The sequence below is a fragment of the Molossus molossus genome, unplaced genomic scaffold, assembly GCF_014108415.1.
Source record: "Molossus molossus isolate mMolMol1 unplaced genomic scaffold, mMolMol1.p scaffold_m16_p_5, whole genome shotgun sequence".
Taxonomy (NCBI): domain Eukaryota; kingdom Metazoa; phylum Chordata; class Mammalia; order Chiroptera; family Molossidae; genus Molossus; species Molossus molossus.
Window position 1 is genome coordinate 64,939,639 of NW_023425388.1, and position 16,402 is coordinate 64,956,040.

General features: G+C 42.7%; 1 protein-coding gene across 5 annotated transcripts in view; it reads left to right on the forward strand.

Annotated features, from left to right (window-relative positions):
• GOLGB1 (golgin B1) overlaps window positions 1-14,134 on the forward strand; it is a 98,401-nt gene extending 84,267 nt beyond the window's left edge. For all 5 annotated transcript variants that reach the window (XM_036242318.1, XM_036242319.1, XM_036242321.1 and 2 more), the window contains 7 exons: window positions 1,257-1,419; window positions 1,587-1,724; window positions 5,770-5,913; window positions 7,825-7,922; window positions 9,671-9,805; window positions 12,538-12,643; window positions 12,957-14,134. In XM_036242318.1, coding sequence (XP_036098211.1) covers window positions 1,257-1,419; window positions 1,587-1,724; window positions 5,770-5,913; window positions 7,825-7,922; window positions 9,671-9,805; window positions 12,538-12,643; window positions 12,957-13,091 — 919 coding nt within the window. In that variant the 3' untranslated portion in view covers window positions 13,092-14,134. The remainder of the gene's footprint in view (window positions 1-1,256; window positions 1,420-1,586; window positions 1,725-5,769; window positions 5,914-7,824; window positions 7,923-9,670; window positions 9,806-12,537; window positions 12,644-12,956) is intronic.
• The last annotated feature ends 2,268 nt before the right edge of the window (window positions 14,135-16,402 follow it).

A 16,402-nucleotide genomic window follows, 5' to 3' on the forward strand; every position in this document is an offset into this window, starting at 1 on the left:
TCCCCCCATACTGCTCCCCTCTGAGTCTTTTATTTTTTTATCCTCACCCGAGGACATTTTTCCATTTTTTATTCAGATAGAGTGGGAGAGAGAGAGAGACACATCGACATGCAAGGGACACATCGAGTGGCTGCCACCCACACAACTCAACCAGGTATGTGCCCTTAGCGGGAACCGAACCTGGGTCTCTCTGGACCGCAGGCCAACACTCTAACCACTGAGCCAAACCGGCCAGAGCTATTTTTTTAATTTTTCTCAGATTCCACATGTAAGTGAAATCATACAGTATTTGTCTGACTGATTTCACTTAGCATAATGCCCTCTAGGTCCATCCATGTTATTACAAATGGCAAGATTTCACTGTTTGTTTGTTTGTTTGTTTGTTTATTTTGTATATTTATTTTTTATCCTCACCCGAGGACATTTTTCCATTTTTTGATCAGATAGAGCGGGAGGGAGAGAGAGGAAGAGAGAGAGAAACATCGATGTGAAGGGACACATCGAGTGGCTGCCACCCACACGACCAACCAGGGCCAGGGACAAACTGTAACCGAGGTACGTGCCCTTAGCGGGAACCGAACCCGGGTCTCTCTGTACCGCAGGCCGACGCTCCAACCCCTGAGCCAAACCGGCCAGGGCTCACTGTTTTTTATTAATGAGTAATATTCCATTGTGTGTGTGTGTGTGTGTGTCTGTCTGTCTGTCTGTCACATAGTTATCCACTCATCTGTTGGTGGACACCTAAGTTGCTTCTTATCTTGGCTATTTAAGTAATGTTTCAATGAACGTAAGGGTGTGTATTTCTTTTTGAATTAGTGTTTTCATTTTCTATGGATAAATACCCAGAAGTGGAATTGCTGGGTCCATAGGGTAGGTCTATTTTTAGTTCTTTGAAAGATCTCTATACTGTTTTCTGTATTGGTGCACCAGTTGGCCGTCCTACCAACAGTGTGCAAGAGTTTCCTTTTCTTTACATCCTCGCCAATGCATGTTAATTGTTGATTTTTTTTTTTTTTTATGAAAGCCATTTTTATGTGAGGTGATAGATAGCTCATTGTGGTTTTGATTTGCATTTTCCTGATTATTAGTGATGTTGAAATTTTTGTTTTAATTTTGCTGCATAGTTCTGTTTATAACATAAATTTTGCTCTAGTTATATATTTACTACATCTCTGCAGCCCAGGAGTTGTTTTGAGTGTGGAATTATTCATCTTTTTCTCACAAGTATATTTTTGCCTGTGATTATGTTTTTCTAGGATGGAAAAGAGTTCCTGGGAAATTCATGAGAGGAGAATGAAGGAGCAGTACCTAATGGCTATTTCAGATAAAGATCAGCAAATCAGTCATCTGCAGAATCTTATGAGGGAATTGAGATCTTCCTCCCACACTGAGATCCACAAAGTACAGTACCAAAGACAGGTGAGTAATTTCAATGTTGATTGCTACTCAGAAGCATCAGCTTCCTGCAAGTTAAGTGCCCATCTGTCACTGTTAGGCAACCTCATGACTTCCTATGGGGTGGATAGGGTTTCTGGAGGGAAGGAATTAAGTATGAACAATCTTCATCCATGTTTATATCCTGGCAGGCATCCCCAGAGACGTCAACTTCCCTAGATGGGTCACAAAACCTAGTTTATGAAACAGAACTTCTTAGGACTAAGCTCAATGACAGCTTAAAGGAAATTCACCAAAAGGAATTAAGAATTCAGCAACTGAACAGCAAGGTAAGTCTTTCCTGCTAGACTGGAATTCAGTTTCTTGTTTCCATGGCAAAGCAAGAAGGTAAGTAGAAGCTGATTCAACCTGGACTCCAGCTGTCGCATATTCTAGGGTACAGAAGTTTTGCCTTTCCCAGAGCCTGGATTGCTCACCCCAACCACTGGACATAGGGTTATTTTCTTTACTTCGCCTTTGGAGAGTCCTTGGAATGATTTGGAGAAATCCAATGAGTAAGAGTAAAAAAGCCAACTCCTTTAGGAAGGCTTCCTCCCCAGCATTCCTCCCCATCTCTATCACTTGTTAGAAATATTGAGATCACTCCCCACAAGTCCCCCAAGTTCCTCTATACTTCCCACCAGTGTGCAACAGGAAAGTCTCAGGAAGGAGGAGGGAGGCTTTTCAGATGTGATTAGCCAGCAGGAATAGAGGTGAGAGGTCTGTTCTCCGTTCCACTCCATCTGTGGTCTAGCTTGCTTTCTCCCAACCCCCAGCCCTGCCACTCCAGACACTCTAGGGAGTGATGCTGGAGTAGATGGGACCTATTTGTGTCTTCTCACATCTCTGTCTTCACTCCTCATTCATTCTCTGGCTTCTCTTCCTCCTTCACCGACCTCCTCTCTCCCGCCCCCTTATCAATCATTATACTCTTGTTGCTCTCTAACTATTCAGACATTCTCTACTTCTGCCTTCTTCAGAGGAACCCAAATGGGTAGTTTTTATGATACAACTAGAGGGAATTTAAGAGATCATTTAGAGTCTGGAGTCTAAAGATTGGCTTTGAGGAAAGCTTTGAATATAAAAAATTTATACGTATGGTGTGTGCATGTGTGCGTGTGTGTAAGTTTCTCATCATAGGAAGGCTTTAGTTCACCAAGGGATCTGTGATCCAAAAATGATAAAGATCAGTGGGGTGTTTCACAGGTGAGGAAACTAAGCCCTAGAGGTGTTAAGTAACTTGCCTAAGGTGTTAGGAGGAGGTTGGTCTGAGATAAATATGATAATGTGTATGGAGCAGCAGGGTACCTGGCTTATGTAGAAGGTACTTGTTAAATGTTAAGTTCATCCTTTTGACACAGAAGCATCAGAGACTGATTAACACTTAAAGTTAGCATAGAAATTTACACTTTAAAATGTTTGTTGATCCAAATGAATTCGTAAAATTGCAAACCCTTTGTTTTTTTTGTTTTTTTTTGTTTTTTAAATTTATTTTTTATCCTCATCCGAGGACATTTTTCTATTTTTTGTTCAGGTAGAGTGGGAGGGAGAGAGAGGAACAGAGAGAGAGAGAAACATCGATGTGAAAGGGACACATCGAGTGGTTGCCACCCGCACAACCGACCAGGGCTGGGGACAAACTGCAACCGAGGTACGTGCCCTTAGCGGGAACCGAACCTGGGTCTCTCAGGACCGCAGGCCGACGCTCTAGCCACTGAGCCAAACCGTCCAGGGCGCAAACCCTTTGTTGGGAGAATCGTGTAGTAGTTTTTAGAGGGACTCCAAAGAAGCTCCTCCCCAGTTCCCCTACCAGCTAGTCAGTTGTTTCTATAAAGTTCTGCCCATCATAATTCTGTAACACTTATTTCCCCCCATAAACTAAATCCCATCTCAACCCTTTTATATTTTCTCTCTTGAACATTAGACTGTGCCTCTTACTAGGACATTTTTTTAAACTGAAATTCAGGCCCTGGCCTGTTTGGCTCAGCAGTTAGAGCATCAGCCTGCAGACCAAAGAGTCTCAGGTTCGATTCCCGTCAAGGGCATGTACCTCGGTTCCAGTTCAGTCCCTGGCCCTGGTCGGGGTTGTGCAGGTGGCAACCAGTTGATGTGTCTCTCACATCGATGACTTTCTCTCTCTCTCTCTCTCTCTCTCTCTCTCTCTTACCCCTTTCCTCCCCCACTTCCTCTCTCCCTTATTCCTTTCCACTCTATCTGAAAAAAAAAAATCAATGGAAAATTATCCTCACATGAGGATTCAAAAACAAAACAAAACTGCAATTCAGTTCTATTAGTAGATAATGAAGTCATTTTAGTGGATAGCAAAAATGTTTATGTAAATGTTTTATTGAAGTAAAACATACAGAAAAACACTCAAATCATAAATGGTATGACCTGTTTCCATCAAGTGAAGACACCTGTGTAATCAGCACCCAGCTCAAGAGATATAATATACCAAATGCCAGAAGCCCCTGTGTCCTCTTCAGTTCACTGCCACTCCCTTAGAACTCCATGTAAGTGGAATTACATCTTCTCTTTTGTGTTGCTTCATTGTGTGAGATTCGCCCATGCTAATGTGTATAGTATTTTTTGATTCTCATGTTGTGTAGTATGGCACTGTAGGCATATACCATAATTATCCTATTCTACTGTTGAAGGATTTTGGGTTTTTTTCATTTTGGGGCTATTACAAACAGTGCAAATAGTATTTCTTATAAAAAAATAAAAGAGATTGAAAATGTATATGTATTATGTAATAAAGACTATATCTTGTTTTCGGAAACTTTAGTTTTAGTTATTTATGGACTGGTTTCTGAGTCATAATCAAAGTTATGTTTTTTTTAACAGCTTTATTGAGGTATACTTCACATATCACTTGATCAGAGTATGAGAAACATTGCTTTAGGTTGCTGTCATTCTGGGTAAGAAAGGGTTCTTTCTTTAGAGCTCAGCTGTAAGAAAGGTTATCTTCATGCCTAGTATCATTCATTCATCAAGCAAATAGCTATCATTTGCTCTCTGTGAAACTGGCCACATGCCAGGTGTTGAGGATGCATATAGCCCCTCATGCAGTTTACATTCCAGCGAGCTTAGAGCCTAATCCATCTGGGTCTTAGATAACTGGAAGAATTGCTTCTTGGGCCCTAGATTGGGATTGTAGTATTGGGCTGTCAGCATAGAATGGTTCCACTCCAAGGCATGTTTTTCATTATGGCTCTGCAGATATTTTTGTTAAACGATGTGGATGTGTTCTAACTTTCTATATGCCTCAAATGTCCTTACCAGTCATCATAATATCTCTGGAAAAGTGTCATCTTCTTTTCTCTGAACATTCATTTAACTTATTTACTCAAACGTTAATCCAGAATACTTACAAAAAGGAATACTCGGGAAAAGATTGAACATCAGCCAGGTACACCAGTTTCCTTTCATATGGTATGCAGTCCTACAGTAGGTACTCGGGAGAGACATCTCTGGTTATTAACGTATCTGGATGTTAATTATAACTAAACTTAAAACTTGACACCTGCAAGTGAGGACTTAGAATTAGAGTTCCAGGGGACCGATTCAAATCAATTGGTAGAAGCTCCAAAGAGTAAATTTTCTATTCAATATTAAAGTAGTTTTCTGTTTCTGACATAGTGAAAAATGGCTTGGGCTGCTTTGTCAGGTAGTAGGCATCCTTGACACTGGATGTGTTCAAGGAATAACTTACCTGTTACTCATGTAGCAGAGGAGAGTCCTGCTTTGAGTGACTGGAATGTTTATACCTGTGAGAGTCTATATTCCCAATATAGTTTCTTACATGTACATAAGCATATTAGGATCTATTCTGTTTCCCACCCCTACCACATATTATACTTTTCTATTTTACGTTCTTGGTAAGTTGTAACTTTCTACAGCATTAAAGAATCTTCCTACAAATATTAATGTGTGTATTTTTGGATGACAACTCTATCTCCAGCCATCTCAAACTCTGGGGATTGTAGTCATTTGTTACTAACTTCAAGTTAGACCCAAGCTACTGTCCTCTTACATACCTGGGACAGCTATCCTGTCAGATCGCTTGTGGGCTGCTGCTTCCTGGCTTTTCAGGTTATGTACTGGACACCGTAAATAAAGTTTTCTGCTACATCCCCCAACTTATTTTCCTTTCTCAGTCAAAAAATTCTGAGTTTTCTCACTTAGATGGAGCACGCAGTGCTATTATTGCTATTTTTGAAATAAAGGTCTTGCATAAAAAATTAAATTCTTAAAACTCAGGACAGCTAACCTGAATTCTCTTTATAGTGAAACAGCCCTCTGGGATGGTGCTCATCCTTTCCTCTATTTCAGTTTTCTCAGCTACTTGAAGAGAAAAATACCCTTTCAATTCAGCTGTGTGATACCAGTCAGAGTCTTCGTGAAAACCAGCAGCACTACAGCGACCTTTTCAATCACTGCACGGTCTTGGAGAAGCAAGTTCAAGAGCTGCAGGCGGTGAGTACAAGACGTTGAGAGGGTGGGAAGAGTGTTATGAAACTGAGTATTAATGAGCAGCATTGTCAAGGCTGATGTGTTCAGGCTGACGATAATAGGTGTGGTGGGGGAAAGTCAAAGAGAAGAAGGGAGTTCATTGAAATGGGAATAAGGTCGGGGGAAAAATTAAACAAGGGATTAGAAGAAAAAAGATCAGTGAGGTAGTGAGAGAGAAATCAAAAAGAGAGTGGAAAACAGTGATGACTAAGGCTTTTGAAATTCTGAAACTAGGAAAGTTTAGGTTTTGCTTCAAGAACACTGCAGGGAGATTTGGACCTGAGGAACAAAATAGGCAGAGCTGTTGGTGGGAGAGGAGAGCAGAACATTGTTGAAGCTGGAGGAGATTGGAGAATTATTATGGAGATGAATGGGGCATGGAAGGAAGAGAACGGGTTTGCGGGGGATTGTTGAGCAAGGGAGGGATCAGAGTAACTTCTGGAAAATTCATGAGCCTCCACTGGAAGAAATCTGATTTCAATGGTAAGCCTTTAAAGTTTTAAGGGGAGACTTCTGCACAGCAAAAGAAACAACCATCAAAATGGAAAGGCAAAATGGAAACCCACTGTACGGGAGAGCATCATTGCCAATGACACATCAGATAAGGGGTTAATTTCCAATATATATAGAGTACTCATACAACTCAACAAAAGGAAGACAAAGAACCCAATTAAAATATGGGCAGAGGAGCTAAATAGACACCTCTCCAAACAGGACATACAAATGGCCAAGAGACATATGAAGAAATGCTCAACATCACTAATCATCAGATAGATGCAAATTAAAACAACAATGAGGTATCACCTCACACCTGTCAGATTGGCCGCCATCAACAAATCATCAAGTGTTGGCGAGTGTGTGGAGAAAAGGGGACTCTAGTACCCTGCTGGTAGGAATGCAGACAGGTGCAGCCACTATGGAAAAAACTATGGTGTTACCTCAAAAAATTAAAAATTGAACTGCCATTTGACCCAATGATTCCACTTCTAGGAATATACCCTAAGGAGCCTGTAACACCAATCAGAAAGAATATATATACCCTCATGTTCATAGCAGCGCTATTTACAATGGCTAAGATCTGGAAATAGTCCAGGTGTCCATCAGTAGATGAATGGATGAAAAAAAAGCTGTGGTCTTTATACACAATGGAGTACTATGCAGCTGTAAGAAAGAAAGATCTCTTATCCTTTGAGACAACATGGAGGGACCTGGAAAGTATTATCCAAAGTGAAACAAGCCAAGCAGAAAAAGACAAATACCACATGATCTCACTTATTTGTGGAATGTAATGAACATAACAGTCTGAGGAATATGGTAGACCCAGAGACATGGAAATGGGGTACTGACTGACAACCCTTAGAAAAGGGGGTCCGGGGGGAGGAAAGAAATAACCACAGAACTTATATGCATGTATGCATAAGCAATGGATATGGACGACAAAGCCAGGGATGGGGTGAGTGGGATGGGGAGGAGGGTGTCAATGGGGAAAAAAAGGAGAAACATCTGTAACAAAAATAAAATAATAATAAAATAAAGTTTTAAGGGGAGAGATTTAAGAATGGGAATTTGGAATAAAATTAATTGAGAGTTTTATGTAGGAGGTTATATTGAGCTGAAGATTCTCACTTCTATTCTTTTTTTTTTTTTTTTAATCCTCACCCGAGGACATTTTTCCATTTTTTGTACAGACAGAGTGGGAGGGAGAGAGAGAGAGGGAAACATCGATGTGAAAGGGACACATTGAAGAAAACTATAAGCAGACACATTCCTACCCAAGACTTTTTATTCTGTTTGATACTAAACTAGTTCTCCTTTCCCAAGTACAGCTCCTTAAGCACTTTCATCACTGAATTGCTAAGCGTATTCTTCTTGTAGGGGCCACCAAGTATGGATTTTGCTCCAGGAGCTCCCCAGGAAAAGAATGGGACTCACAGAAAGAGTGATCCTGAAGAACTGAGGCAGCCACAGCTAAGGTAGGAAAGCAACTCTCCACCCTGGAGCATGTGTTACATATGCAGAAATTGGACGGCCATCTAGGGTGAAATGGACTGCATTGTATGGATCTGATATGTCATCTTATCTTATTGACCTCGCATAATTGATGTGAGGATTAAATAGTAATAATTCTAACTAACAAATTAAGTATGAAAAGTTTATAAAGCAAAAACAGTAGCACTATCACACACGCACGCACACACCACTAATCCAGTGTATTCAATGAGAGATAGTCCCAAAAATCTCTGAAGATATTTTCTGGCCCTGGCCAGTTTGGATCAGTGGTTAGAGCGTCAGCCCGCGGACCAGAGCATCCTGGGTTCGGTTCTTGCTGAGGGCACGTACCTTGGTTGCAGTTTATCCCTGGCCCTGGTTGGGGTTGTGTGAGTGGCAACCAGTCTATGTGTCTCTTTTGCATCGATGTGTCTCTCTTGCATTGATGTTTCTCTCTCTCTCTCTCCCTCTCGCTCTATCTGAAGATAAATTAAAAAATGTCCTTGGGTGAGGATTAAAAAAAAAATTTTTTAAAGGATATTTTTTGCATCTTTATTAATCACTCTAGAGCTATGCATTTTTTTTTTTTTTTAATCCTCACCTGAGGACATTTTTGCATTTATTTTCAGATAGAGTAGGAGGGAGAGAGAGAGAGAGAAACATCAATGTGAGAGAGACACATCGAGTGGTTGCCACCCACACGACCCCAACTGGGGCTGAGGACAAACTGCAACCGAGGTATGTGCCCTTGGCGGAAACTGAACCCGGACCTCTGGTCCATGGGCTGGCGCTCTAACCACTGAGCCAAACTGGCCAGGGCAGCTATGCTTTTTTTTAAAAAAATTTTTTGTTAATTTATTTTTGATACAGATGTTTCTCCTTTTTCCCCCATTCACACCCTCCTCCTGTTCCCCTCCCCTTTCCCCTGTCCCCAGCATTGTTGTCTATGTCCATGGTTATGCATACATGCATATAAGTTCTGTGGTTTATCTCTTCCCTCCCCCTGGACCCCTCTGCTGAGGTTTGTCAGTCTGTACCCTACTTCCATGTCTCTGGGTCTATTTTGTTCATCACTTTGTTTTGTTCATTATATTCCACAAATACATGAGATCATATGGTATTTGTCTTTCTCTGATTGACTTATTTCACTTAGCATAATACTCTCCAGGTCCCTCCATGTCATCTCAAAGGATAAGAGATCTTTTTTTCTTACAGCTGCATAGTATTCCATTGTGTAAATGTACCACAGCTTTTTTATCCACTCATCTATTGATGGACACTTGGGCTGTTTCCAGATCTTAGTGATTGTAAATAGTGCTGCTATGAACATCGGGGTACATATATTCTTTCTGATTGGTGATTCAGACTTCTTAGGATATATTCCTAGAAGTGGAATCACTGGGTCAAATGGCAGTTCAATTTTTTAAGTTTTTGAGGAAACACCATAGTGTTTTCCATAGTGGCTGCACCAGTCTGCCTTCCCATCAGCGGTGTACTAGAGTCCCCTTTTCTCCACAATCTCACTAGTACTTGTTTGATGTTTTGTTGATGGCGGCCATTCTGACAGGTGTGAGGTGACACCTCATCTACAGCTATGCTTTTATATATTCTTTGTTTGTGCCAACTTCTATACATTTTTCTGCTTTATAACCTTATGAAGTCTTGGGATCCCTTATATCAGCAACTGCGTTCTGCATCTAGTGATGCTGTTTGTTTTTCTGTTGTCCTGAAGTTATCCAGAAGCCCAGAAGCAGCTGAGCAACACTAAACAGGAGGTGAATGAATTGAGGAAGCTGCTGGAAGAAGAACGAGACCAAAGAATGGCTGCTGAGACTGCCCTCTCCCTGGCCGAGGAGCAGATCAGGCGGTAAAGGGCTGAGGGAGATACCTGTGTTCACCTCTGGTCCATTCTGCTCACATTCATGTGCATTTTAGTGTCCAGACTTGGGAATAATTAGGATCTAATTCTCATCTTGAGACGGGTGTTGCAGTAACGTTAGGGTCATCGTAGTCCCTTGAGAAGACTCTACTTTTAGAATCTAGGAGGCCTGCACTTTCGAAAACAGTTGTTCTTAAAGAATAATAATAATATCATCTACTACTTATTGATAGCATTTCATGTTGCAAGAAATAAGGTATCTTATATCCCACCAGTAACTATATCAGGATTCTTTAGAGTCAATTAAATGGCAACCCCATTCCCTATCTGAGATCTGAATCAATTGAAGATTTTTTTTTTTTTTTTTTTTTATCCTCACCCGAGGATATTTTTCCATTTTTTGTACAGATAGAGTGGGAGGGAGAGAGAGGAAGGGAGAAAGAGAGAGAGAAACATCGACGTGAAAGGGACACATCGAGTGGCTGCCACCCACATGACCAACCAAGGCCGGGGACAAACTGCAACCGAAGTACGTGCCCTTAGCGGGAACCGAACCCAGGTCTCTCCGGACCGCAGGCTGACGCTCTAACCGCTGAGCCAAACTGGCCAGGGCTGAAGATTTTTTTTACAAAGATTAAAACATATGGGAGATTAAGAGGCTACTTTTTTTGGTATGTGCCTCTAGCGGGAACCGACCCCAAGACTCTCAGATCTGCAGACTGATGCTCCAACCGCTGAGCCAAACCAGCCAGAGCTAAGAGGCCACTTTTTAAAGCTGAAATAAAAGAATCTAGCTGTTTTATATGTTAGCAAATGCACTTCCTAATTCTGAACTTCCCCTCCCAGTCCAGGCAGTGTTAAACCAGGGTAGGCTTTCCTTTCAGAAGAAGAACCTACTCTTATAAAATTAGAACATTACAGCAAATTGTGCTTCTTATGGGATATTTGCTCCAAGTGTGATTTGGAAGGACAGAGTTACATATCCCCAGTTCCTTATTCCCAGCTCACCAGTCAAGAAGATCACTATGCATGAGAGAGAGGACAGTGGCTACGATTATTTAGCTGCTGGGTGTCCCTTTCCATGGAAAGAAACATTGAAAGCAGGCACTTTTATTATATCTGGGGGTAGGGGCAGCCACCTGCATATATTGCCTCTTCCCGCAGAGAGTGGCATTTGTGATATTAATGGCTTGCAAAGTTTAGGTGGCAGCCCCAGTGAGCAGATCTTACTCAAGATACCTTTCTTTCCTATCTAGCATATCCACAACTTACTAATTTTCACCACTAATTTGGGCCTTCATATGCAACCTTGAGGGTGGGCTCTTTGTAGAAACCACACAGCCTTACTGTGTCTGCTGCATTTTCAGGCCTCTGCACCCATGGCTGTTTCTCTGCCACTTACAATGGACTTGCTTAGACCTGTGAAACCCAGTCCTTTGGGGGAGATCTCTTCCTTGTGTGTAATTAACCTGTCCCAAGCCAATTTGAAACTGTATAGTTCAGGGTGACTCTCGAGTCTGTGGACAAGCCACATGAATCCAAGCTTAGCTTCTCTGCAGTTCTCTCTTTGGCCTTGATGCAGAATGGAAATTGAAGTAGCCAGTCAAGTACTGCCTACCTAGACCTGGTACTATCAATTTAATCTTAGAACTTCTCCTGCATCTGTTTTTTGTGCGTGTGGAATTCAATGGACTTGCAGTTTAAAAGCAGTCAGTACTGTTTGGCTCACCAGTACCTACAAACATCTCACCCTTCCTCAGCCTCACACTGACCTACACAGTACCATAAACCACACTGTTTCATATCAAGCCTGCCCCCCAAAAGTTTATCACATGGAGGAACAGATATAGAAGCTCTCACGAGGAAAAAGGCATAATGGAGCAAGGCTATGCTTTCTAGTTTTTCTTTCTAGACTTACAAATCAGATTAAAGTGTTCCTTCTCTCCTGGAGGAGAGTGTGTGCCCTGCAGAGAGAGGCCAGGAGTAGCAGGCTAATGGACATCCTTTCATAGGGAGGAACCATCAAGAGTAAAGAGTTCCATTATCCCACCACCGTTAAAGCGTGCATCCCTCTAGGCATGCTTGACCAGATGTGCTGTGTTACCTGCACCCCCCTTGATACAGTTCTTATTTCTGTGACGAAACCATTGAGTGGGTAAAGGCAGCTTCTTCATTAAATAGAGAAGTCAAGTATTAAATACATAAGCAAATCAGAAAAAAAAGAACAGAAAGCAGTTAAGGCTGCCAGTTGATTTTAATTCTTGGATGCTTTTGCCTCTTAGCCTTTAATAAATGGAAAAAAATGAGTGAGTTTTCCTAAGTCAGGTGTGATGTAGGGGGGAAAGAGCACAGTGTTTCAAGATAAGCATCTGAAGTCTGGCTCTGCCTCTCACTGGCTGTGCCACATTGGGCAAGTAATTTTACGTCTTCAAACTTACTTCGAAAAAAGTAACACCAACCTCAAAACCTGAAGTTTAAATGGTTATAAAGCACCCAGTCTGGCATCTGATAGGTAGTAGGCAGTCAATTCCTGGTAGTTATCACCACCTTTTACTGAAAGAAACCTGTCTGCCTGGACACTCCTTGCATGGGGACAGGGATGTGAGCAGCCTTTGCTGCAGTCCCCTTGTCCTACATCATGTGGCAGGGTGACTGGGATGACGCACCCGATCCACCCCACGTGCTGTGAACCAATGCCCTGCCTCTTTCTCTCAACACAGGTTGGAGCACAGTGAATGGGACTCTGCCCGGACTCCTATCATTGGCTCCTGTGGCACTCAGGAGCACGCACTGTTAATAGACCCTCCGGGCACTAGTTGTCGCAGGGTAAGAAGGATAAAGGGTAAAGAGGGCACTGTGCTAGTCTGTGGGGCCAGCTGTGCTGAGGCACGGGGTCAAGGAGGAGGAATGTGGACTTCCAGGCACCGAGCAGCTAGGACTGGAAAGCTTTGGAAGGCTGGAGGAAACTGGTGGAATTTGCCAATTTGTTGACCTTCAGAGGACTTTCAGGATATATATGTGTGTGTGTGTGTATATATATAGATAGATATATATATATCTATATATATAGGGGTTGGGGAGAGGAAAGGGACATATCTCTACAGGGTAAAACTCTCTGACGCTCCAATTTTTCTTGCAGTCACGGAGCGGTGCTGGATGGAAGCGGGTCCTGCGTTCGCTCTGTTATTCCCGAACCCGGGTGCCTCTGCTAGCAGCCATCTACTTTTTGATGGTTCACGTCCTACTCATTCTATGTTTCACGGGCCATTTGTAAACTTCGTTCTCACCTTGGGAACACTCCTCTCAGAACTTGGAATATCCTCACCTCTAACATCAAAACCATCCATTCCAGTGGAATAGTCTTCCCACTTACAGGTCCTCTCTCCAAGTCTCCACGGAAAGTGCCTGCAAGACAGAAGTGAATGGAGCACCGGTTAGAGCTGCAAGGACCATCGAGTCTGCTTTCTACTACTGTCTGGGGCCTGGACAGTTCTGCGGAATCTGAGGAGGCTCCACGTTTGATGGCTGGGCTCAAGATTTGTTCAGATTGTGTTGGGCTCTGCTCTCTTGCGGTCCTGTGAAAGGTGCTGAGGAATGTGTTTCAGCCAGGAGGGTGGCTCCAATAAACCTAATAATCTGAAGTCCAGTATCATTTTGATTGATACTTTATTTGCTTCATTTACCTTATATTTTCTCCTGCTTCAAGGGGAAGGTGGACCCACCATAATAAAGTTCTGGGGAACATTAAGATACCTGATTAGGTCTCCTGGGTGGGAGCTGAAGAACTCCCCAGGGGTTTTAGCTGTTGGATCACAGGAAAGGACAACATCTCCTTCCCTGACTGTTCAGACATCACTGGAGTAAGATGTGTGGTCCTGAACTGTAAGGATAGGATCCCATCGCTGATGCCCTTGATGATATGTATACTCAGTGGCCCTTGCCTTTCCTTCACTGAGAGGCAGGAAGAACTGGTTATGGACAGCGGGATTCAGGTGCTTGTCATTCTGTGTCATCTGGTTATGCCTCGAATGTGGGCCCTGCGACAGTACACTAGGAACCAGGCCTAGGTGAGACACTGACTCCCAACCAGGGAGATCTGACTGGTCTGGGGATCACCGCTAGCCTCTTGAAGTACTAAGCTACTTTGCTGTTGGTAACAGTTAATTCTGTTTTCTCAACTTCATATTCATCTGCTCTCTCTGGCAGTAACAGCTAAGGAAAAGGGAGAGAGAATATGGAGAAGACAAGACATTTATATCAGGCCTGAGAATGACCGCAGGATCAAATTCCATTTGTGCCTATTCCCCACCTCCCCTCAACCCCTCCCCTCCCCCTCGGCCCCTACCTGTTGATTACTTTCTCATTATGCACATGATGTCTTCCTGGCCTGCTCTCACCACCCAAAGAACTGACTGATCTGCTCTAACTATTTGTTCTGTGGCAACCAAACCTTGGTCACCCCAACCCAGGATCTTTCCTGAATAACTGTAAAATAATAAAATTATTTTCAGAATGAAAAGCTGGTGGTGTGTGTATGTGTTCATGAGTGCTTACATACATGTGTTTGCATGTTGAGCGGAAGAAGGTAGAGAAAGGATGTAGGAGTGGGGCAGCCAGGAATGGTACAGGGGTAGAAAGCTCTACATATTTCAGGTTTCCTTCTCTGACCAATGTCGGTGATGGCTACCTGTATCCTTCCAGCCTAGCTGCTAGACCTCAGCCTGGGCAAGTAGAGTGAGGAAGTTTAATCTAAATACTGAACCAAACAAGCTGGGCCTTACAGCGTAAGATTCATGCAGGTATATCCCCGGGCCTGGGAGAACTCTTTATCTGGTGCATATTGAAAACATGAGGTCCCTAGGGGTCCTCCTGGGTGGGAGTGGGGGAAGGAAAGTCTAAGGTATAGCAGAATAGGCTTATTATGTTTTTACATTAAGTTGCTGGTTGAGAAAACTTACTTTCTCAAGGTACAACAGTTGAACTGTCTGTCTTCAATGGTTGGCCATTTCTATGTGCACAGCTTGCTGCCTCTCATTGGCATTGAACTTGGGACATTTGCTAAGGAGAGATGAGGTCTCTTGGTGGTATCTCTAATTAAATTTTATCGTTTGGCTCAGCGAATAGAGCATCGGCCCTTGGACCAAAGAGTCGCGGGTTTGATTCCGGCCAAGGGCACATACTTCGGTTGCAGTTAAGTCCCCAGCCCTGGTTGGGGTCATGCGGGAGGCAACCAATTGATGTGTCTCTTTCACAGATATTTCTCTCTCTCCCTCCCTCCTACTCTATCTGAAGATAAATGGGAAAATATCCTCTGGTGAGGATTAAAAAAAAAATTACAGTTTCTTGCCCAGCCAGTGTGGGTCAGTGCATTGAGCATTGTCCCATGGACTGAGAGGTCCTGGTTTGATTCCCGGTCAGGGCACATGCCCAGGTTGCGGGCTCAGTCCCCAGAAGGGTGCATGCAAGAGGCTGCCAATTCATGTTTCTATTTCTCCCTAAAAAATCGATAAAACCATATTTTAAAATGTTTATAGTTTCTCTAAAAAACTACCTGGATGGTGTATCATAGCATCTGGTCAGATCATTTCTATTTTCAACTCTGAATTAGGATTTAAAATGATCTAAGAGATGTTTTCCCCTTTCTACAAAATTTAGTTTTCCTTAAATAATTTTGGTGCTGCCATGATAAATAGGTCTTAAAGTAGGAGAGGTCAATAAATACAACTCGCAGGCATAGAATCCTTAGATTTGGAAGTGACTCAAGTCTGGCTTATTCCTAATGAAGAAATCCCCTCCTCTGTCTCTTAGATTAGTTTCATCCAGTCTCTGCTTGAATCTAGTGGGGAGCTCATGATTGAGCAAATCAGGTCACAACCCCATCTCAGTCAAGATTAGGAAAGGCTAGGTCAGATACAAGGATGAATACCCTCTGATTTTGAGTAGTTAAAACAACGAAGGGTTATTTTGTAGCCAAAGACTCCAAGTCCCTCACACAATAGATTTGAGTGTTGTTCTCTGTTGGGGACTCCCTCCCACTGAAGAATTTGCAGGTGGTGGACACTGGGCAGAAGGATGGTAAGGCTTGCTCTGATCTTAAAGTCTCTACCAGAAAGTGATGTAATTCATTACATTTCACTGGCCAAAACTAGTCACCCAAGCAAGTCTGACTTCAAGAAGGAAGGGAAGGGCAGCAAATCTTTAGGAACATAAATACAACATGCTGCAGACCTCGACCACCCAGTACCACCTAGAGCTTTCAAACTTCCTAGTGTGTGGAACCAAATCTTCTTACCGCTTAGCTCAGAGTCCTCACTGTGCCCTAAACAATCTGAGTTCTTCTCCCTCCATGTCTTGCCTTTCCCCTGTGACTTATTCCCTTCCATCATTCACTCTATCAATATTTATTTGAACACCTACTATGTGCAAACCCAGTTTTAAGTGCTGTGGGTAATGTAAAAGTGAGTCTCTTTAAATCTTACCCTGCCGGATCCACATAACAATCATTTCCCCATTAAGCCTTGATCCCCTCAGCCAATACTAAACTGTCTGCATTCCTTTACTAGGACGTGTATACCTGCCCACATA